The sequence below is a fragment of the Perca flavescens genome, chromosome 21, assembly GCF_004354835.1.
Source record: "Perca flavescens isolate YP-PL-M2 chromosome 21, PFLA_1.0, whole genome shotgun sequence".
In the NCBI taxonomy this organism is placed as follows: Eukaryota; Metazoa; Chordata; class Actinopteri; order Perciformes; family Percidae; genus Perca; species Perca flavescens.
The window spans coordinates 22005895-22031025 of NC_041351.1; the positions used below are offsets into that span (position 1 = coordinate 22005895).

Consider the following 25131-nt stretch of genomic DNA (forward strand, 5'->3'; position numbering starts at 1 on the left):
ACTGCAGCAATGTGGCATGCACTCTAACCACTCAGCTTCCAAGGCACTGCTGGAAACAAGGTTTCTTTTTGAATTATCACGTTACAATAGATGTGCACACTTCATGCTGACATAAGTACACAAGAGAAACCGAAAGAATCACAAACAGTAAAAAAAAAAACTAAAAAAAAAACTTTTTCAAACAGAAATTAGTGTCCTTTTTAATAAGGTTTCATCACATTAACAAAAATCATTGACAGTTACATTAACTGCGATTTATGTTATGTTTTCAAATATGTCAAAACAGGAGAACAGAAAGAAAGCAATACATATTAAAAACATTGTAATAAGAAGTGTTTAATATGCAGTTATGTTGCAGCTAATGATTGCTGGTTGTCCTAGTTAGAGGGCATGTTTTCCAGCTTGGGAGTTTTTCAGGAGCTCGGCAGTCAGAAAAATAGTAAGCATCAGAGCAAGCAATGGAAAGATTTGACACGGTAAACAGAGCTCCAAGAAACGCTGTTGCATCCCAGCCCTCAGCGCAGGCTGAGATGACGCTGTAGTCTAAAAAGGGTTGAACTGGTATTGATTGGTATGAACCACAGAAGATTCAAACCTGATCAGGAATGTTTTTTTAAGGAAGTGCTCAGTATGCAGATTACCAAAACTAATAATTGAATTCTGTTTTGTGGTTAGGTATCAAGCAGTCTATTCTCAAGTATCATTATCTACGTATGTAATTAATTTTGTCTTTGTTGACAATCCATTCGTCCAACATTGTGGCATCTCCCTGAACCATCTCAAACCACAAACTTAAAACACATGTATTGCATAGAAACGGCAGAGACTGTCCTACCCCGAAAAATGCCCAAATAAGTCGATTGTTCAAGCAGCAATTATGATCTATATCAGGGGATCTTCAACAGGGGGTCCGGGACCCCTAGAGGGTCGATACAGGGTGGGCCTCCAAATTAGTCTTAATTTTTGAAGTTTTTTCAAAAATCTTCAAAAAAGTCTTAACATAAATCTAACATATTATCAAATATAAATCCACACTGATGATAGGGTTACTGGCCTATAGGTAAGGTAGCCACTAAGGTAGCCATCCACAGATACAGGTAATCCTAAAGATTCACTGTATGTTTAACATAAAACATGATTTATAAAATCGTGGCAACAATTTTTAGGCTATTTTAATATATTCTATGCAAAAAAGGTATTTATAAAAGTTTTAGGCCACCTACATGTTTTTTTTATTATGCAACTTAATTTTATACAATATATGTAGAGGGGGTCCCTGCTCTGTCACTCTTTCAGTTAAGGGGTCCTTGGCTTAAAACACATTGAAGACCCATGATCTATATTTACGTTTTATAGTTATGATGGAAGCAAAGCAGGAAGTAACGTGACGAAGTATAAGAAATTGTATAATAATATATAAATAAATATAAGAGCAACAAGTGAGGATGTAGGTTGTGGTGGGTCAAACACACACAGGGCTGGCGTTTGAGTCCTGTTTGCAAATTTAGTTTTTAACTTTACGGAACAAACGGGAGTTACGTCACATTCTGCATCACCTACATAACCGGAAAAGAAATAGCGTCTGATTGGAACCCAGACCACAATCTTTTTCTAAACTGAACTCATTAGTTTTGGTGCCTAAACATAACCAAGTAGTTTTTGTGCCTAAACCAAACCAAACTGCGACCGCTTCACACCATCGACATATTTAAGACCGTAACGTTGCGTTATGGTTTACCGCTCGGGGCGCTCATTTATGAAACGCTCCTGTGGGTCGCATTAGGGGGGTAGAAAGAAATGATCGATATTGTTGCATGCTTTGGAGGACTTGTTGAAAACGTCATGCTTGTTAAAAGGCAAAGCAAGGGGATGCAGCCACTCTGTTACTATACTCTGTTATTGCTGCTATAGATGAAGAAGATGAAGGTGAAGAATCCCCCAACACCCCCCTATTTGACCTACTGAAATTGTTGTGTCAGATATGCACACCGGGGTGAAGTCTAGTCGGTACACACAGCCCATTATTCCAGTCTCATTTGCATTTGCGATTCGGTCTCAAATGAGAAATTTTACATTTCTTGCCAAATCCTGTACGCGAGCACCTGCACATGGCCTTCATGAATATTAATAGACTTGCAGAAACAGATGTTTCAGGCTGTAAAAGGAAGAAAAGCAGGTATGCAGTTTCATCAGTCAGCAAACTACTGCTTGGAAAGCTTTATTGTACAGTGGTCAGAGTATCCACTGATTAATTGGATACAAAACAGTGCCAGAATATGGCCAGTACTCACCAGTACTGAGTACTGGCACTTCTAATTTTTGTTCCACCCGAGTACCCTTAAATCTAATTATTATTAACAGTATTATTAATAGGCCGATATTTATAACAAAATAGGATATATATATGATTTACTTGGTGAAACCAAGCAATTCTATGTAAAATTTGACATTCAGCAATGTCCAATGCAATGATCCTTTATTTAAAACCCCATTTTCAGGCACTGTGACGATTCGAGATTGGTAGTCGGTTCAGACTTTGCACTTCCTTAGATCGAATCATCAAATAGCCGACTTTTTAGGGTCACCTCTACAAGATATACGTATCAATATAAATTTATCCTACACACACGTGATGATCATGTCATGCAACTGCTAAGTTAGGGTACTGGCACTTTGTTTGGTCCAATTCAGGCACGGATGCTAAAATATAGTGTGCTGGGATTGAACGTTATCACCATGAAGTACTGTATACTGAGAAAGGGAGGAGCCAGTAGACAATATTAAACCAGTATGTATTATAACCCTTAATTAAATGGAGCGAGCATAAGTAGATTTGTGTGTTGTCTTACTCGCTCCTGCCCTTTTCATGTCCTAGATCAAACTCCCCTCATATTTAATACGCATTATTAATGCGGTGGAAGGGCGAGGTGCTAACCTAGGTGGTCAATTAATGTCTCCGCTGGAAATAATGTGTAGTCACCATTCTGCCCTCCATAAGGAATCAAATCAAATCCCACAACAATGATATTCACAAATCATGGCTGTGGACAAGCTCTGCTGAAGAAGGCGGCGGGGTTGTATTTCTTTTTTTTTATGTGAAGGTGATTCTGAAGTTTGCAAAGATTGCATTTTTAATTTTCACTCCACCACTTAAGGAGAGCACACACACACACACATGCATAGGCAAAATTAATTATGGAAAAACTATGTTTATGTACTATATTGATGTTTAGCTCACTGTGTGGGGTGTGCCATATTTCTTTACATGCATGTATGCAGAATTCAGTTTTTTGTCTTTTGTAGGAAACTTTTGAGTGAAATATAAGTCTTGTATACATTTTTTTTTAATATCTTCTAAGCATAAAAATACAGCTGTAGCCATCTTTGATGTGTACAGTTGGTATGGTTACATTCACAGTCAGGTTTAGCTTGAGAAGAGTAGCTAAAACGTCAAATAACGATATTCCTTTAGGGAACATCTAGGGGAAGGTGAATGTAGGCTACATCAATCCTGCACTTCTTCCTACAGATATCCTATAACATGAAACCTAGTCAACTGAAAGTACCGATTACCTTACCTCCACATCTACAGCCAAGTTAGCGTTAGCTTACCTTTTTATGAATGTTAGGATGCTGGCCTGCGTGGTCTTGTGCGTTGAGCCGTTAAACTTAGGGCGTTTTCACACTGACAGCCTTTAGTTCGGTTGAATCGAACTAGAGTTCGTTTGCCCCGCTGGTGCGGTTCGTTTGGGCAGGTGAGAACGTGGCAATCGAACTCTGGTGCGCACCAAAAGCGGACCAAACGAGCGTACCGAGACCTGTTCGAAGAGGTGGTCTCGGTATGCTTTCAATCAAACTCTGGAGCGGTTGGTTTGTGGTGAGAACGTGATCCGTGCTTGAACCGCACCAACTAATACGTACTCCTCCAGTCTGAGCTAATGGCTCCTGTAGTCAGGTGTGTTTAGCAATCTGCGATGCAGCGGAGCAGCAAACTGTAGCAGCTTGCAGGTTTTTCTATCACAGAAATAGACTGCGGTCAAGCTCGGCGTCCATCACTCATATCTCCGTGGTCAAACGGAGCAGAGCAAAGTCTCGGTGACCAGAGCAGATGTAGTAACATCTCTTGCGAAACAAAGTCTGACCATTTTTAAATGAAATGAGCCGGTTTGACCACTAGGCCAGAACTCAGTTTTCATAAATTGGGTAAACAGCAGGTTGAATCACTATTGCTGTAGCATTCTGTGAAAAACTGACTGTTTTTGATGGGTTTATTACAATTTCGTTATGTTATTGAATTTTAAGCTGCTGCTCACCAAACTAATTCATTTATTATTACCTTTTAAGATCTCCATGTCAGGATATGACGCCATGCAAGGTTATGATCCTAAATAAAAGTATCGGGTAGCAGGAAATAGCTTTTGCACCGAATGTTTGGAGAGTAGTTGACACTGATTACAAGGATGAGAACACCATGTTGGAAGGATGACAAAGACATTATTGCGTCTTCCTCTCTCACATAATAAGACATTTTGAAGTATGTGTAATGCTGAGTTTGGGATTCTATAACGTTATATAAACCATGTAACCTTAAAATGTTATAACATGATAGCATGGCTTTGTAAACAATTATTTATACCTCACACTGCAACAACGGCAAGTACCTTGTCATAGCTGAGTGGAACTCAGTGGCACAGGAACAAGAGTAAAAGGTATTTGTTGTGAACAATGAGTACTCAAAGCTCTGCCATGCCCATCAACCTACTGCTTAAAATAGTTTGCTCTGCATTGTAGCTATTTCAAGGCCAATCCAACACAGAACTCTGTCAGTGCTCTGCAAATAACCTTTTCTGTATTTTGTAGCTATAGCAACATCATATGTGCCCTTCAATATATGTTTCACATGTAAAAAAAAATAAAAATAAACTTTGTTTTTATTTTTGAACTTTTAACCCTAATTATGATTTATTGACTTTCAGTAGAATCATATTGGGATAATATAAATATAATATATGCTGGTATCATTTGACACAAGTATATAATCTACAGTAATGCTTTTGCGCACAATTTTATAACAAACTACCCAAAGGAGTACATTTTATTGACGTTTTGGTTTTACATTTGCAAAGAGCTTGTGTGTTTTGTCTAACACTGAACACAGTTCAGTGCATTGAACAGCATTTTGAGTATTTCATGATTTCTGCTTACATTTGCTGTATTTTCATATGCTTCCTGAAAATAGTGAAAACAAACCTACATCACATCTGTTGTGAACTGCTGGACTAATTGTCGGGTCCAATGACTCCCTTGACCTGGGCAACTGGTCCCAACCAAGAAATAGTGTGTCACACTATTTCTTGGTTGGGACCAGTTTCTCCCAACAAATGGCAACGTTTTTTACTTTAAAAATGTATTTTCCTTTGAATTATCTGGCCATCCTTCCCCTATCTATATAAACACAAGTTAAATAAAACCACATTAGCATAGGCAGACAGTAAGGTCATCCTGGATTAGTGACCAAGGACAAAACTCTGAAATAAAAAGGACTTGTTTTAACTATTGTAAGAGGACCTCAGGAGGTTCCTTGGTGAACTCCTTAATAAAGACTTCAAAAACCTAATGGGTTTTTAAAAAACCCATTGAAGTGCTTTTTAAAAAAAAAAAACATTTGAGATGAACTCCAGGTGGACCCTGTATGTTTTGAAAAGTGATAATACAGTATTGCACCAGATTTTGGGAAACGCGCACATGCAGAAGTAGTTGTATAACACAAAGTTTGCGTGTGTGTTGACCATGTAATGCTATTCTGACTACTCCTTTATCACAGTGCAACACTGCCTCTCACTACTGACCCTGGAGAGTAAGGGATGAACAGCAAAAGCTGTGGGGTGGACACACAGACAAATACATACTCTATACACACACAAGGGAGCAAGGAAGCAATTAACTGCATGACTGCACGTACAGAAAAAAAAGATTTTCTGATGCCCGAGACACCATTTCATTTCATATCTTCACTTCCATCAACTCATTTTCCTCATCTACCCCCCCCCAACCACACACACACACACACACACACACTTGCTGCCTTTTAAGCTGTATCTCTATATCGCTCCCGTTCCATCATTTCCTTGTTCCATCTTCTAAAACTGTGATGACAAATGTCAGCACTGCTTAGTAATCCCAACAATCAAACTCTAGACATAAAGGCGCAGTGGATAAAGCAAGGCAACGACTGCCGAGATGCACTACTTGGTAAAAACTAATTTACTCTCCAGCAAACACTTTCTCTCGTACAAAAACAAGCCAGGCAGGACTGCGCCTCGAAAAACAGCAGCCCTTTTAGAAAACTCCCTCATCTTTGTCAAACCACAGAGATACACAGTGACTATTCATCAAGCTGTCAGCCCCTACTTTCTTTACTAAACAATATCAAAGCCTCAACAAAATACTGCAATATCACACTGTGCTCATGGAATACTTGAAACAAACCGAAAGAGCTGGCACACTGTGTCCTTTTAAATACAGAGAGATAACACTTGGGCTTAAGCAAAAAAAAAAAATTAAAGCCCAGTAAGACGTGTTGGAAGAAGGCGACATGCCCTAATAGGATTCCCTGCCTATTGTTTGGATTATACTATCATGTCTGGGCAAGGATTGAATGGTTTAGGGGGTGTTACATGTTTTACATTTAAAATAAGGGGTTCCGTTGAGTGTTGGTTTTACAGCCCGCAACTTCACTGTTTTTGATTCAGTGTCACTGCTCTCACCAACCTTGTTTCCAGTTGCAGCAGACAGGCTTTTTGGCAAAAAGCTCTCATAAACCAACTGCCCAAGTGGCAGACCGACAAAGTCGTTGCAATGTTGTTTTTAATCGCTCTCCGCCAAGAAACGATACAAATTCCAACGCACAGTGGATTAGGCAAGGGTTTGCATTAGTTTGCTTAACAGACCAGACCTAGATTACGTCCCATGACAATTATGAACATGCCCTCAGCCTCAAATGCAATTCCTACTTAACCATTCCTGCTGCATCGTTCCAGTCCATGGTTGTTTTGCCCCTGGAGGCGAAGCTTACTTCAGTGCTAACCCCCTTCAATTTATCCTGCATTTTGGAAGCATGACACAGGAACTTTACTTGGTCTTGAGGAGCTGCAGCGTTGTAAAATTATTTTGTATGATATTTTAGAGCTCGGCTCCCCCTACATTTCTCAAAAAAGAGGCTTACATCAGAGGTGCCAATTCCAGGTCCAGAAAGTAAAAGTCCTGCCATGTGTTTATTCCACCAATGAACTCAGCCAGCTGATTTCACTAGTTAGCAGCTGATTTCACTAATTAGTAGTGAAATCAGCTGGCTGAGTTCATTGGTGGAATAAACACATGGCAGGACTTTTACTTTCCGGACCTGGAATTGACACCTCTGGCTTACATACAAATGATCACCACGCCGCTAATCACAAAGCACCATTACATGTTTTTCTCTACGATTGAAACCATGGAGAGAAAAAAACGTACTCCAGGGCTTACAGGGCTCAAATGCGACCAAAATATTTAAGGGTGCGACTAAGATTTTTCCTAGGTCGCACCGGTGCACCTAACGTCCTCGCATCCGCTGCCTCTCCACTAACGAAGCGATGTCGTTTATATCGATATGGTTTAATGTTGCGTTACATGACCCGTTCCTTCTGGAATGCCTTGCCTGTGTTTGGATCTCTCCTCCGCGCATTTTTTTATTCATCCTAGGCTATTTATTTCAGATAACTTTCATTTACATGTGTTGCAGCTGTATATTTTCAAACTGGTAAAGGAAACCCTGTCTTTGCATTTTATTTTAATCACAATCTGTTTTAATAAAAGAGCTTGTGAAAAGTGGCTTTGACTTAAAACTGAACATTTAGCCCACTTTGTAAAAAAATACAGAGCTATATATCGTGTATCGCCATTCAGCGTTACGGCGATGCAAGGAAAAATGTGGGTGCACCTAAATTTTGTGCTGGTGCACCTAAATAAAAAAAAGTTAGGCGCACCAGTGCAACCAAGGCAAAAAGTTAGTGTGGAGCCCTGGCTCACATGCTCAATACCCACTGCATATATAAGGAACAAAGACATAAAAAAGAGAGACTGCCGACTTTGTGATTACCATAATCGTTGTAACGGAGGCCCGTAAAATACAACTGTGCTTTGTAAAATTAGCATGGATGGAATATCACGATATAAGTACCCCATTCAGCTTTTTTCACTGCAGCAGGGAGTGCTTTCCACTGGGAACGTGTGTAAAAGCAGAGGTTAGGGGAATGTTAATGCTCTCTCCTGAGATGGAAAGAGAAGACAAGCAGCACAGACCAAGCTTTAAGTGGACAAGTCAGACTCGCCACGGTTGGCTGCCCCCGATTCTAAATCTATGTGGAGATTTGAGGCAGTGAGACAAAGCAGGAAAGAGAAGTAGAGAGCCCCCGTGGGTCCATGGCTATCCAAACCTTAAGCCAGACTTCTAAGAGACAGCCAGAGAGACATATTTCATATTGGGTACAGCTAGACTAGTCTACAGAGGGAAAAGTCAGTGTAAGGAGGGGTAGGAGGACAATATAAAGAAAACTGTAAGGGGATATTCTTGTCTCAGGAGTTTGACGTGTGAACAGCAACACAGTCTCCCTCCTAACGCATCAAAAACCGACGCTCGGTCTAGGGGCTAAAGGGTGCCTTGTGCGTCGGTATCTGACGCCGAGAGCCACTGACGCCAAGCGTCAGTATTTGACAAGGGAGTGAGAACGGCTTGTGAACAGGAACACAAGGTTAAAGATTTCAAGACTCGATCGACAGATGGAGCGGCACAGATATTACAGAGGTCAGGCCAGAGCACAGCATGAGGGAACAAGAATCTAGGGTGGGCGGGAGAGGGAGGAAGAGAGGAGGCTGAGCAGGGAAGATGACATTTTGAAAGGGAAGCTGGCGGTTATGAGAATACAAATAAAAAAAAAAAAAACACATACAGGAGAGAAATAGATTAGGGAGAATAAGTAGTGGGAAAGAGAGAGCCACAGAGGGTGACAAATCCAGGATTAGCTGGTCTTATTGCCAGATGCAGAGTGTGAACCATTCTGTGCTAAACCACTGCATCGTGAGTGGAGAGGAGAGGAGGAGGAGGATGAGGAGGGGTTAAGAAGACTATGGCTTGGAAATTACAATAGGCCTAAGATGGCTCAATGTGCATTTACCTAGGTTAGGTCATTTCAGTTGACTGTGTTAAAGTGTAACTCTCGCCAAAATGCAACCTAGGGTCTTTTTGTGAATGTACCCGAGTCAAACTTTCGTTTAAAAGCATAATTAGGTGGATCTTAAAAGTGGCGCTTCCGTCCTAATTATGCTTTTAAACAAAGGTTTCACTCGGGTACGTTCACAAAAAGACCCTAGGTTGCATTTTGGCGAGAGTTAGGCAATAACTCAAATTGATTTGTAGCCTATTGGATCAGCCTTTAACCAGTTGAATAAGTGTCGACTGTCAATCTGGACAGCAGCTCTCTTAACTTAGCCAAAAACATGAACCTACAGTAAATGCACCACTCACTTGGCTGCCTTAGCATTCATTTTGAATTATCCTGGGAGCGTCACACCTTAAAACCTTCAAATTTTCTACTACTACGAAATATTCTACTACTATACACTGTTCAGTCAGTTCAGTAAAATGTATTGAACAAAACTAAGAGTCCACAGCCACTTTGGAAAGCTACGCTAGCATTATATCCATTTGGTAGACAGTTTGGTCCAAGGTGAATTATAAAGGGCCTTCATACTCCATTAGAACAAGAGCTAGATGTCATCAACAATTGGAAATGAACAGTCATATCTTGAGCTCAACGCTAACACCCATCCAGTATTTGTTGAGATATTTTAGTGGATAGTAAGCATGAGCCGTGATGAACACCATGCTGAAAAGATAAAGAAAAAGTGTGCCACCTAACAGAACACAACTACATCTACAGGAAGTCCAAGAGAAAGACATCCCAATGCATTGGACTGACAGATGATCTGTGAAAGTGCTGTTAAAGACATGTTGCAGCATCAAAACATAGGTGTCAACACAACACGGGAAACTGCTTTAACCCTCGTCAGTGGTTGCACTGCTGTACACGGCCTCCCAGTTAATGATAAACCAGAAAACAAATATACATGCATCTGTGTCTTTCATGTGCTACCTTTCGTCTGACTGTGCTTTCTTGTTGACTTCTGGCTGTTGGCTTTCCAATACAGAAAAAATGTCTATTTCCTCAAGACTACCAGGCTGCTCCTTCTGTTTGACAGGCCCTGAGGCATCCTCTGCTTTATATGTAAATATAAATGGGACCGTAATTTACAGAATGAACATCATGCTGTATTTAGGAAGGCTAGCAATTGAGACCATAATCTTGTTAGGGAAATGTTTACTCAGGTAATAAATCAATTGGGAAGTAAAGTCATTTTCTAATAGACTTGTATAGAGACAGACTTCTTTTTGAAGGTAGTGGAGTCGCCGCCTGCTGGAAATTAGATAGAATTGGCTTCACTTTTCAGGGCCGGAAGTTGCCACTTGGTTACACTCACATTGCAACGTCTGCACTTCTGAGTCCAGAGTTAAGGTTTTATCACTTGGTTTGGAATCGGCAAAGAACTGGTGGCACATGACGAGAAGGTCATATTATATTTTTATGCAGGCTGTTCTCACGAATTCAATTCAATTTTATTTATAGTATCAAATCATACCAAGAGTTATCTCGAGACACTTTACAGTAGGTCTAGACCACACTCTATAATTTACGAACCATTCATACATATAGCTACGAAATGTAATGCACTGTAAATTGTATGTATTCCACGTATTTGTTGCTGTATGCAGTATTGACTGCCGCGCTCTGGACCACGTAGGGACCAGATCGCGGTGGATCGCTGGGTCATAGAACACAGGGCTTTCACGCCGGGGAGCGCCGTTCACTCCCCAGGGAATACAAAAGACTTTCACCCAGGACACGCGTGTTCCTCGGGAGTTTTTTAATCCAAACCACAATTATTTTCCTAAACTTAACTAGTCGTTTTGATGCCTAAACTTAACTGTCGATGTCACATGACGCTCACGTTTTGTCGGCTAAACTCCACTACCACGGCCCCTCGGTCCCTGAAAGGACCATCATCACACCGTGCCCCGTAGCCGGCTACCGGTGACTTTTTGTCGGCTAAACTTGACTCCCAACTGCTGCTGCTGATGGAGCTGCTGGGAGCTGCCGCTCCTGGAGCTCTGTAGCCGGCGTCACTTGACCAGCCGACGGTTGCCTAATTTCGTAGGATATTATACGAACTGACGTGCATATTATATTATTTTTGTATGATATCATACGAACCCGTCCATGAGAGCGGGTGGTTTTATTAACTATAGTGCAACAATGAAGCAGTTAAGAAAACCAAGTTCCCAATCCAAATCAGCGGGGTGTCTTATGCTGATTTAAAGTGTGATTTCATTTTCCTCTCGTCGGGGAAGTAGATCACTCGTTAACAATGCTCCTGTTATGTGCAGTCTTTGTTTCTTTGACACAGGGGCAAAGTGGGTGTTCATGCTACAGCGCTCTATTTGAACCCAAGGCCAGCGAGAGGAAATTACTTTTATTTCCTTTTTATTTCTGAACTTTGGATTGCAGTAACGGCTATCGAGCACATCTGTCACTGTCAAATAAGTGCCTACAGTCGTCTCTGCATTCATCCGTCGAAGAACCACTCGGGTTTGCCTTTTAATTTGTGTTTACCCAAAGTCTTGTTTCCTCGTGAAAACTTGAAGAGTCAGCATACTGAAATAATAAACTCTCATTAAGTCAGTGCTGATTAGACAGAGTGCTGTTGAGACCTCCATGTGTGTTGTAAAAGATTTCTGATAGAGCTGGCTGGCAGGTTCACTGTCGACCTCCCAGTAGTGAAGTGGAAGCCCGGAAGGAAATTAACAGCAGCGGAAAACCAAATGCTGACAGTTTTTTCTCTTTTCTTTGATGATTTTTTTGGGCATTTTCAAGCCTTTATGTTTGGCAGGTGAAGAAATGAAAGGGGAGATAGAGGGGAGAGGGGAGGGGAGGGGGGGACGACACGCAGAAAAGGGCCACAGGTCAGAGTCGAACCCTGGCCCGCTGCATCAAGGAGTAAACCTGTACATATGGGCGCCCGCTCTACCAACTGAGCTATCCGGGTGCCCAATGCTGACTGTTTTGTTTGTGTCTGTAAAGTTTGTCTGAACTGCTACTTTTTCCCCCCTATAAACACCTACAGTACAGTATCATATTCAGTGTGTGTGTGTGTGTGTGTGTGTGTGTGTGTGTGTGTGTGTGTGTGTGTGTGTGTGTGTGTGTGTGTGTGTCTTTTTAAATATCTCAAAAACCATTAATGTGATCTTCTTAACACTTGGCGGATGCTGTGTACCCAGTGAACCCGGCGTTTGGAATTTGGAGCAGTTTGGACAGCGTTGAATATAATTATGAATAAAACTAAACGACCACACAATAAAACCTTCAGTTTTGTAACCATAATAATGACGAGACAGCACCATTAAACACTGACTGTGGTGATAGCAACATGCAATATTGTTGATGACTCAGCTCCAAAAATATAGTTAAGCAGCAATACAGGAGGCCAAGCAATCAGCCCGTTCCAAACAGGACACTGCACTAGTAGATGCAATAATACGATTATAGTAAAATATTTAAATGTATGATGAGAGTTCTTTTTTGAGTGGGAGGACTTCTTGTGATGTGAGCTCCTGATTTCTCATATATATTCAAAATCAGCGCGGGTCAGGCTGGCAGGTTGATTGACAGATAGCTCCGAGGTGTCCGACTCTTAAGGCTGCTAATGAATATTAATGGTCGTTTGTCAATAGCTCAGCATTGTGTGTATGTGTCAGTGTGTTAATTCTTAACGTGTGTGTGTGTGTGTGTGTGTGTGTTGTCTTTGTTTCTAACTGTCTAGGGTTTTTTGTGTTTTCATCATTGTTCAGTATGTGTGGCTGTTGTCATTGTGTGTGTGTGTGTGTGTGTGTGTGTGTGTTGGTCCTCCTTGCTAACTGTTGTTTGCATGTGTGTGTGTGTGTGTGTGGGGCAATATGTGGGTGTCTGCAGACTTTTACGTTCAAGACCGTAACCAACGTTCTTTGGTTCAGATATGAGGGCGTATTCCCGCCACCTTTCCACCACCGCTATGGGCGCTACTTTATGATACGCCCCCGTGGGTCGTATGAGAGGGTTCGGAACAAACAACGCATGTCCTCCTATGGTAGGAATGATAGAGTGTATGCCTGTGGGGGCCCTACAAGGTGATCTATTGTGCTCATGTTCAGATTCATACTTGTGTGAACATTAAAGTATGTTTACATGCTTTAATGTTCAAAAAAAACGCTATATTCTCATTCTGCCCATGGCTGCTGCACCTGTATGAGACGCTCTGTCTGAAATGCTCTGTTGTTAGCAGGCAGAATTGCCCCTGTAGGTGTTATATCATATTACTGGGATATGAATACTGATGCATTAACACAAGGCAGTATTTTAATGCTGTAGCTGGTTGAGGTGGGCTGTTTGGTGTCTCTCGGTTGGTTTGATCCATAACGCTGCATTGTATTTATAAGATTATCATATATTTTGTAAGTACTGAGAAATAGTAAACAAGTGAGTATAGCTGTTAAATGTAGTAATGGGAATAATTCAGTCAAGTACAGTAGTCAAGTAGGGCATGCTGGGAAACGCCAGCCTCTCAGCCGATCTAACAACTGATTACTACAACTACAACCTACAACAAAATGCCTTCTATGCCTTGTGAGGATGAGTTGCCTCTCAAAAAGTTGCTCTCTGATGAGCTAAAAAAAAGAGAGTCTCTTTTATCAGGCTTCAGGGACACTGCGTTTGGACAGTCCAAACATATTGCCTCTTTGAGCGCAGCCCTGCAGGACACAGTTATGTGGGACCCCCCCCCACGTGTCCACGGCCGTCCTCTTGCTCAACACCGAACCAGCAGTCGTCCTGGAACCAAGTGGTCGTACGTGGTCGTACAAAAGGCTCGGAAAAGTCAGCCTCACCCCCTCGCCTGAGCCTTAAAAATAGATATGCGGCTCTGTCCGAAGACACTCCTACCCGGCCAGAGCCAGCTCACACTCCTGTGGTTACTGATCCTGTTACATCTTTGGATAAGGCACCTGCCGATACCACATCGGCTGTACCGGTTCGGGTGGCTCGCCACTCCACTAGGGTGGACAAGCTTATCTTCCTCTCCTCGTCCACTCTTCTCCCCGACCACACTAATAGTGGGGGACTCGATAGTCCGGAATATCCACTTCTTCAATGCTGCCACTCATTGCTTCCCTGTTGCCACCGTCCCGGTAATTTTGGGTAAGCTTCCTGGCCTGCTGCTCTCACACCCGTCCTCTATCAACCGGGTAATTGTGCATGTCGGATAAGTTGATGCAGCTCGTCAGCATTCTGTGCTGACGAAAAAGGATTTCGTTGCACTTTTTAGTTTTTTAAAAAGTCCTGGGAAGTCTGTTTTTATCTCGGGTCCTATCCCGACAATGACCCGGGGATCAGAACGGTTCTCAAGAATCTTCGGTCTCCACACCTGGTTAAGGTCCACTTGCACGGCTCATAACATTGATTTTATTGACAATTCAATTCATTCACTATGACTCTAAAGTCGTCGCCTACTTGCTCGCCGTCACTCTCTCACTTAATTCTCCCTCGCTCTATCACCCACTTCCCCCACACACAGACACACACACCAGCGCACAAGTATTAACATCAGGCTACGGCGAAAGCTCTGCGTGGAGCCTGCGTTCAACCATAAAACAAGATTTAGAGCAGCTTAACAGTTGAACTGCAAAAAAAAAAAAAATGTCCCATGTACCGTCCCGGTCGGGACCGGACAAGTGGGAGGCGGAGTGCACCGTGTGCAAAGCTGGCACATATGTTTCAGTGTCTTTATTATTTATCTTATTAGGCTACATTGAAAAGGTATTAAGAGACATTTTGTTGAAGCTGGATTTTCTAACACAGAAGAGGTCATATTTAGAACATTATTTCATTATTTATTTATTTTAAAAGAGAGATATTATTTTGTTACAGATTTTATTTTATTACAGAACCGTTAACCGTTAAGCCTGCCTTGTGTCTCGAGGCCAGGCCGAGTGTCCTCTTTTTTGCAAATCAAAATATGGTCACCCTACATTATGATGCCGCGGCTCCTGCCGATGTTTGTGTGGGTTGCCACCGGTTCACCGTAAGATGCCATGGCACATCTCACAGATTATGAGGTATGACGGTGGCAAACAAGGGCTGCAACCAAACCAGTAGCCTAGCCTGTCATAGCCTAGCCTACTGTAGAGAAAGAGGATATCCGGAGGATATCCGACTGCAACTGCAGGTTTTTGTAGCATCTGCTAGTGAGATACCGACATTTATAGTTTTATAAATATTAACACTTGCCAATATTAGACACACACACACACACACACACACTGCACCGAGTGGGGCTCTCGGCTGACTCGGAGCCCTGCCGCTGGAGGAGATGCGACAGTGAGGACCGATTCAACAGCTTGGTCAGCGGCATGAGCTCGTAGCGGCCGGTGAAGCTTCCGAGCACCGGGCTTCCACCGCTACGAACAGGGTTTTTAGCTTTAGGAGCAGGCATTTTATCTATTAATCCTGTAGACACTCAGGCGTTATGTAGGCCTATTTGACCCGCAGTGGTGAATTGTCTGCAGTTCTGGGCGGATTGTTGCTATGTTCCGATTGTTCTCATCTCAGCTCCGCCAAGACAAAATAGACATGCCATTTCAAAAATCTTTCATTTATTGTCAGAAATATCATGTTTTCAAAAGCATCACTTTCATCAAATTTTATGTCACATCCGGACAAACAAGCAGGCTTATGTGCCGGCCCCGGAGAGCCCCGGCCCAATTTAACCCCTGCTAGTAGGCCTATATGAGTAGGCTAGTGGGTGATTTCGGACACAGCGCTTGTTTGCCACCGTCATACCTCATAATTATACATTAACATTATACAACATCCTCCTGTTGCCTTGATATTCTACCAACGGGTGTTTTCAAAAATGTTTCGAATTGTTTGGCTTCTGATCTTCTACAGATTGTAAACACATCTCTGCTCTCAGGTATCTTCCCACAGGCCCTGAAAACTGCAGTCATCAAGCCACTCCTAAAAAAGAACAATCTAGACACGACACTAATGAGCAACTATAGGCCGATATCAAACCTTCCATTTTTAAGTAAAATCATAGAAAAAGTGGTTTTTCAACAACTCAACCTTTTCTTATCGCTAAACAACAGTTTTGTATATATATAGTGGCAAAATTTCAGTCTTAGTATTACTTGATCTCAGTGCTGCATTTGATACGGTAGACCATGACATATTGCTTGACCAATTGGAAAACTGGGTTGGTCTTTCTGGCTCAGTACTAAAGTGGTTTGAATCCTATTTAAAGAATAGGGACTACTTTGTGTCTATAGGTAATTATACATCTGAGCATACAAATATGATGTGCGGAGTTCCCCAAGGCTCAGTTCTGGGGCCTCTTCTGTTCAACATCTACATGCTTCCATTGGCTCAGATTATGGAAAACAACAAAATAAGTTACCATAGTTATGCGGATGACACCCAAATTTACATAACCTTATCGCCAGGGAACTATAGCCCAATACAACAATTAAATATGTGCATTGAACAGATTAATGATTGGATGTGCCAGAACTTTCTTAAATTAAATGAAGAAAAAACGGAGGTGGTTGTTTTTGGAGCAAAAGAGGAACGATTGAAAGTCAGCACTCAGCTTCAAACGACAATGTTAAAAACAACAGACAAAGTCAGAAATCTTGGTGTAGTCATGGACTCAAACCTAAATTTTAAAAGCTACATTAACATAATAAAAAAATCAGCCTATTATCACCTTAAAAATATGTCAAGGGTTAAAGGACTTATGTCTCAGCAGGATCTGGAAAAACGTCCATGCTTTTATCTTCAGTAGACTTGACTACTGTAACGGTGTCTTTACAGGTCTCCCTAAAAAATCAATCCGACAGCTGTAGCTGATTCAGAACGCTGCTGCTCGAGTCCTCACTAAGACTAAGTCCTCACTCCAGTACTGAAGTCTCTACACTGGCTTCCAGTGCCTCAAAGAATTGATTTCAAAATACTTTTACTGGTTTATAAATCACTAAACGGTTTAGGGCCAAAATACATTTCTGATCTGCTACTACATTATGACCCACCCAGACCTCTCAGGTCGTCTGGGACAGGTCTACTTGTTGTCCCCAGAGTCAGAACTAAACAGGGGGAAGCAGCATTCAGTTTTTATGCTCCACATATCTGGAACATACTCCCAGAAACCTGTAGGTCCGCTGCAACTCTCAGTTCTTTTAAATCTAAGCTAAAGACCTATCTTTTTGATGTTGCTTTTCTTTAAATAATCTATTTTATTAACTTTAATTTCTTATACTGCACTGTAACTTTTATTCTTATACTGCACTATCAATTTTATTCTTGTCTTTTAATGTTTTTAATTTGTTTATTAATGTTTTTAAATTGTTTTTAATTGTTTTCTTACTGCTCTTTAATGTTTTATGTAAAGCACTTTGAATTGCCCTGTTGCTGAAATGTGCTATACAAATAAAGCTGCCTTGCCTTGCCTTGCCTTGCCTTGCCTATGTCCTGATAACTGTTTAGAAAACAGTTTTTATATTTTCTGAAACTCACGAGTCTCTCGTTCATTGATTTGCACGGCGCTTTCGTTTGCGTCGGGAAAAGTTCAACGCAATTCAACTCTTGCGGCGGGCGTATGACGAGCACGAACGCGACAGTTTGACGGGATGGCGCCCGCTTGTCGCGTCTCCTGTTAAACTGCCCGCGCCTCCCTACCTTCCCGCTCGCCTCTCATTGAAAATTACTTTCGAGGCGCGACAATCGCTTCCTGTGTGAAAAGCCCTTTAGACATTCACTCACAACATAATAAGAATAATGGAGCTGAGAAAAAGATGGTGTAAAAGGTGGCAATTGGCTCGTCCTATTGACAGGGTCAAGTCCAACTTCATACAGGTTGGCTATTATGTGGGATGTTAAAAAAAAAAACATTTGTGTTTTTGAAGCAAACACAAATGTAGATAATATGACGAGGATTTATCTAAAACAGAGATTGCAATCTGCCTATTTCTTACTCAGGACGCCTACAAGAATATCACTACATGTACAAAACCATTATTTCCTGGAATTCTTTAATTTCTTCCTAAAACCTGCTTCACATATCTACTTCTGCTCATCACAGAAGGCTGATAGATTTCACATCAAAGCTGAAACATTCTGCCGGATGGTGTTGTGGACTCACAGTTATGTAACACCCAGCCTACACAACATCTTTACTCCGGTGTAAAGTAAAACATTAGTAACACCGTGTGTCACTCTAACACTCCAGCTGCTTCCATCAGACATTAACACAGACATTTCGGTCGTGGCTCTTACATAAAAAAAGAACCCAATAAACGGCTTATTGGCAACAAACTTACAGTGACTCTACATAACCCTTACTGGTTACTTCTAATGGTTGAAAGCCTTGAAACATCTGCTCCTAGGCAGCTGAATTAGAGTGGTGATGGTGGTGGAGCCAAAGTGCAGCATCAAATGGATTTGGACTGGCTGTACCGGTAAACACACACCAAGGCTATGTGCTGGCTGGCAGGATGGATGGAGTATTTTTGTCCTGGGTGGGAAGCCCACTCTACTGCAATGTTGGTAGAAGATAGCCACGCTCTGGTATTCTGACGTACAGTACATTATACCTCTTTTGTTTACCTCTAAGGTGTTTGTGGAACTTTTTCTCTGCCTGTGCTCAGTTCAGACACTCCTTTCGGACACGCCTCCCCTGTTTGGGAGTCAGTCAGGCATGGGGTGTCGTGTGGGCCAGTTGGTGGCGCACTGTGAGGTCAGCAAGGCTAAGACCAAGTGGCCTCAACCTCCTGACCCTATTGGTGAAGGGTACAGTTTGGTCTGACCCATGGCCATGGCCTTGTAGTTGGATGGTGGAAGGCAATTCAAGCATCTGGCTTTGAAACTCTAAAGCCGAAATTATGCTGTGTTTACGAGGGTGCCTCCTCCCAGAGCCAGCAGGGCAAGGGTCTGCCAGAGTGTGCCTGGCATAAATGTCGCCATCGGAGGGTATGCGCATAGGTTCTGGGCGGACGTCCGCGCACCGCCAATTTTTAGTGACCACACGGGCGGCGCAGCCACTCAACTACCAGTAGCATAGCGATCTACTGCGCATGTGTAGTAGAGGGTGACTCGGGAATCAGTTGTCGCTCCCATCCCATCCCGAGCCCAAGGACAGGCCCCCCCCCAAAAAATCCTGTCCTGCAAAATCCAGAGAGAAAGACTCCCGTTTCGTTCCCTATGTTGTCTAACGTAATCAGACTCTGTGTGTGTGTGTGTGTGTGTGCGCGCAGCTGCAGCGATGGCCAGAGGGAGCGAGAGCAGCTTCTCCGCTCTGCTGATCTTGTTGTGTGAATGCAGCGCTGCGTTTGTCTCTCACTGCTGGGGGGTTAGGTAGTGACAATTTTCGAGACTCTCGCGGGTCCCGGTATTCCTATTCCATGTAAACCTATTCTGGTACAACCTCGAAATACAATTCTGAACCTGAAAATGAGCATAATATGTGAGCTTTAAAGTCCAGTATTTTGTCATGTCATAATCCCTACGGCTGCTAGAAGGCTTTGTCACTTGAATGTAAACAGATGCCATTTTGGGGCATTTGCTGAAACAATTTGTCATTCTTCTTGTTGAGCTAGGTTCAACTTTTTCGCTGGACGACCCTTAACGCTGTTGCACTCAGCCTCATTAAATGCATGAAGAGGCTGTGCTTTTTCATGCAGGCCTCTTGTCTGTCTAAAAGCGGCATACGGCTTATGGAAAAAGATTCCTCCCAAAGCTTCTGTGGGCATAAACTGTTCTGCACTGCAAGACCTCGCTGTTTATTTCCAGAGGCTGCCTTTGAGTAGTTTCTCTTTCCAGGTTTATTCTGCAGTAAATATATCGCAAATGAGGCTTGGGAAATGTAAAGTGTTTCCTATTTGTAAGGTAAAGTAACTATAACTCACAATAGCCCATGCAATATGGATGAAATGCATTAGGAATGAGGGAAAGTATGTTGTCGGAGTGTGGGCCAATTGCTCAAGGCTTTAAACGCCACCAACACAGCCTCTGGATCTACAGTTTTAACTGCAAAGCAGAGGAGTGGATGTAAGCCGAAAGGAGCTTTTGGTGCAGGTGATGCGGCATCAAGCCGAGTGACCAAACAAATTAGGCTTTGTTTGCTCTTGTGATTAGCTTATTTCCAAATGCACACTGTGCTAAGCCACTTTCCTGCGGGGTAGCTCCACTCTGTGATTTGTAACTCAGTTTTACACTCCAGTCCACTTCTACCTAGCCGGCAGATATTCATTTCAGTTTAATGGAATGTCATTTTGTGCGTTACGTGTGTGTATATGTTCAGGGTTTTTCCCGGCTCAAATGGGCCTTTGGGGGGGGTGGGGGACTATGCTCGGGAGGAAGCATTACCGGTCTGCATACAGTAAAAGGCAATGAGTCGATCGGTGTTACCTTATTTGACAAAAATCTATGACTGTACCTGTTATTTCTGACAATTTAATAAACAAAAATGTATATTTTGCTTGAGTTAATAAACCCCAGTTAACAAAGCTTATGTGCGTAACGTTTTGATGTCAATGAACGTCTGTTACATTCAAGCCATTGCCAAATGAGTTGCTACAAAGCTAATTAAGACTATCAGCTCCACACAACTCTCTCTGGATTTCTCAGCATGGCTATGTTCAGAAGATTGTGGCGTCCGGTGACTTTCCCGTGCAGAAAAGAAAGATAATGACCTCTGCTGAGGAGTCCATCAGGTTTATTTAATCCTCCGTGTCCTCCTTGGCTACTAGCAACTGTGTGGAGGAGGGGTGGGGGCGCGTGGACGCACCAACAGTTCTGTTGTCATTATTTACAATTCCTCATGGGGGAGACAGAAACTATGCACTATAGCTTTAATATTTAAATAAATAACCGTGAGTCCGGTACAGCCAGACTCTCCTATTCCAGTTTTTGTTGTGCTTGTTCAACAGTTGTTTGATAAATTACTCATAAACACATTCAGAAAGGATTTGAATTGCTGTTTTTATTCTCAGTTCTTGCCATTTTGGTGCTGGTGATTTTCCTTTTTGGAGCTGGCTACAACCTCTTGTTGGGGGCATCAAAAAAGTCTCTATGCAGGAAAAACCCTGATGTTGACATGATTTTTCACCCTTCTACTGTATATTCAGCCGCTTTCTATCATTATTGGGGAGTTCTACTCGTTGTCTGACCTGCCAACCTGCCCACTGGTTGTGTTTGAGAGTTGTGTTGAAAAAGATCATCTGCGAGTGAAAAGCAATCATAACTTCAATTTCTCTGCCGGTTGATGCTGGGGCCAACAGGTCAGACGTTTGCCGATCACTTTTGTTGCGAGCGAACTACAAACTGCTATTTCTGTCACATTCATCTTTCCTGTTGTACCATGTTCTTTCCAATATCAGCAGTAGAGATGTCAGCCTTCTCTCCAACATAATGGAACTAGATGGCACTCGACTTGTGCTGCTCAAATCACCCAAAAAAAATAAATCCATTTAAAAAACGATTACAAACGAAACCAAAACAATGCCTCTGTCCAGAAATCTACAGAGCTGGATGTGAGCAGTTTCATGGAGGAACTATTTTCTTTCTACCAAACTAAACCTGCCGACCGTATCACTGCGCAGAAGAAATAATGCTCATGGACAAGAGGCTGAGCGGTAACTGTAGCTACAGTAACTGATACTGCTAGCTCACCTGAGCTAGCTAACGCTACAGCTAGCTGGCTGTTATCTCCAACACTGGCAAACTCGCACCAAAATAATGTTGATTGTTAAATTGTATGCTACACGAAAGAGGAACAATATATATTTTTGATTTTGGGGTGAACCTTCCCTGCAATACTACCAATAGAGGAAAATGCCTTGGTGGCGATTCTGATCAAAGATCTTATGTTTTGATGTTTTGATGTTCTTGATTCTATATAGCTAGAAAAATAAGGCACCCTCTGAACTGATACAATGGCGAGTATCACTCTTACTAGAACCTGAAACTGCTGATGCAGTAGAAGAGCTCTCCGAGGTCTTCATATTTCACCTCAAAGCATGCGATTGAATTGCAAATTCCGTGGTCTCATCATCCATGCACCGTTAGCATCTGCGTGCTAAAATGTTCCCATCCTGTTCTCCTTTTATCCCAAAAGACTGTCAGGATGGAGCAAAATCATGTGTCCAGGGCTTATCATCATCAAGGTGCAGACACAGCAAATGGCATCCCAGCAAGCATTTGATGGACATTAATGTGTGTTGGATTTCACATTTCACAACAGGATAACAAGACGATGTTTAAAATGCAAAGGGAAACTAGTTTTGCGCTTGCACCAGCTGGAAACTTGTAGGCTATCTCTGTGAAACACATTACACAGGGTTGCTAATATTCTCACTGGGTCCTGACCAAGGCTGTGTGCTCATATTTCTTGTTTGCCAGTTGTAACACATCCCGTGTAATGATAGATGGCCAAGTTAGATCTGCTCTCCATCTAGGAGAATGGTTGAAAATGATGCAGGAGCTGCTGCCATTTTTGAAAAGATTCCTACAACCAATTATGTGTGTGTGTGTGTGTGTGTGTGAGTGTGTGTGTGGGGTAAATGATGCAACTCCTTGAAATCTTCATTTCAATCTCTGCATCATAACAAAAGGTGTGTGGGTGTGTACGTTTGCAACCCGTTCTCATTCCCAACTCTTAAAATACAGACGCTTGGTCAGATGCTCTCAACATTGGATAGTGGTGCAAAAATCTCCCTTCAGCGTCTGTTTGGAACGCACGGGGCAGAGCAGCAGCTCGGCCGCGGCGCTGTAAGGTGACGTAGTAGCGAGTAGTATGAAAAACCGAGTCCCTTGTGTCCCTTTCTCGTCCCGCGTGTCACCAAAACGTGCATTTTGTAACCCCACCCACCATATTTCACTAACCCTAACTGTCCCGTTCTTGTGCCGCATGTCAGTTAAACATACTTCGCGATCCAAAGCCACAAAAAGGGACACAAAGAGTCCTGACTAAGTGGTCTAAAAATGACGCCAAAGGGCTAGACGTTACAAGAGACTTTTTGCGTCAGTAAGAAATGCCAAAGGCACCTGACCAAGCCTCACTTTTTGACGCACTGGGTGTGAGAACATGTTGACATTTGCATAGAACCATAGATAGTACAGTGTGCTGACAACATCACAGCATAAAAGAGAGCCTCGCAGTAGAGGTCGACAACTGTGGTCACAATTAGCCAACCATCATGCAGCTATACGTCACTGGAATTGCTTTCCAAACTCTGTTTCCTTTTAGAAAAGAGTATCAGCAGCCCTTGAAATCCTCATTTACTCTGGCCTCTGTAATGTTTTCAGTAGCTGTTTCTGATCACTTGTATCAAGTGTTTGTCACTTTCTTACTTCTTTGTTCCTATTGCCTTGCTTTCAGTGTCTGCAGATTTACAATTATTTTTTATTTTATTTTTTTTGTCTTTCAGAATAAAGTAATGAGCATAGATGCTGTGAAGGTGAAATTGCAGGTAAGAACAACAATGTATCTCTAAGAATATTTTAGTCTGTTTGAATTTGAATGAGTCTTACTTTCATTTTGTCTATAAGTGAGGATATATGTGTTGTATTTAATAACAAATCTCAAGCAACTGGCGTACACACAACCCATACATCTTCATTGCCTGCTGTGGGAGGGCGAAGACGCCCAAACGATGACTTAATGAGGCCTTAGTTAATCTCTATCAGTCAATTAGCCTGCTGCTCTGCCTGACTGAAGACACTAGAGGGAATAACGGACTTTCTATCAGGTGATCAAGCCTGAAAGTTATCAGCGAGAGGCAGACCGAGATGCCGATGCCTCGTTCAAAAACCGCATTAGATACTGTCTGATGAGTTTTTCGCCTCAATTACACAACACTCTCACACTCTCTCTCTCTCTCTCTCTCTCCCTCCAACTCTCTCATCTGTAATGGATCTGTGTTCATCCATCAATCTATCTGTCAAATGTGATATTTCAGGTGATTTCCCATGAATAAGCTTAATGAAAGTTGCAGGCATATGCGCACTTTTTAACTTCTTAAAACCTGCAAAACAAAATGGCAAAATTACAATGCAATACAGTGCGATACGTGATAATGTTTTGATGTCTTCGACACGCTGCTCCTATTTCGATCAACCTTAGAATAATTATGCATTTTGAATTTATTGCATGTGCTCTGTAACCAAAAAAATAATGACATTACATCAAGGTGGGTGCGTGACCTGCGTAAAGGTGGAGGAGTGCTGGTAGAAAGCATTTGAATAAATCTTTTCCGATTTAATCAGATGATGACATTGGGTGGGGTCAGGGTAGTAAGGAGCCCTTGAGGTGACATGGATGGATTTTTTTAATAGTTCAGTTTAAATGCTCACTTAACTGCGGTCAAATGAGCCATTGTTTAGATATTGATGAACAACAAAGAAAGATTCACAATACAGCAATCATAAATCAGACAACTCTTGTAAAATATGTGACATTACCAACATTTTCATCAATGTTTTTACAGTGCATTTTAAGGTAACTTTCCCTATAAATTTCTGAAAAAGAAAAGGTGCAGTAAAACTGCTTAAAATCCTTAATTGAAGCTCATAAACTCTTTTTGGATTACAAATGTGTCACTCAGAAAGCTGTGACACATGCCAGTAAAATACCATTAGCAAAGGATGGTTTCGATCCATCGACCTCTGGGTTATGGGCCCAGCACGCTTCCGCTGGAAAATCACCCCAGATGGGACTCGAACCCACAATCCCCGGCAACACTGTGGGAGGCAAAATGACATGAGGTAAAAGCCTATCAGATTTCACTTTAAAGATTCTTGTTCGGAATCACGATCAGGACCTTGACAGGGAAGTGGATACTAATTTGTCTTCGAATATGGACAGTAAACTACAGGAACAAGGTTTTGCACAATAATA

At 42.1% G+C, this 25131-nt stretch overlaps 1 protein-coding gene across 3 annotated transcripts in view; it reads left to right on the top strand.

Annotated features, from left to right (window-relative positions):
• rab26 (RAB26, member RAS oncogene family) overlaps window positions 1–25131 on the top strand; it is a 122989-nt gene that overhangs the window by 22133 nt on the left and 75725 nt on the right. For all 3 annotated transcript variants that reach the window (XR_003691362.1, XR_003691363.1, XM_028568437.1), the window contains exon 3: window positions 23663–23704. Coding sequence is in view for 1 of the 3 variants with exons in the window: in XM_028568437.1 (XP_028424238.1) it covers window positions 23663–23704 (42 nt within the window). In the remaining 2 variants the exon portion in view is untranslated. The remainder of the gene's footprint in view (window positions 1–23662; window positions 23705–25131) is intronic.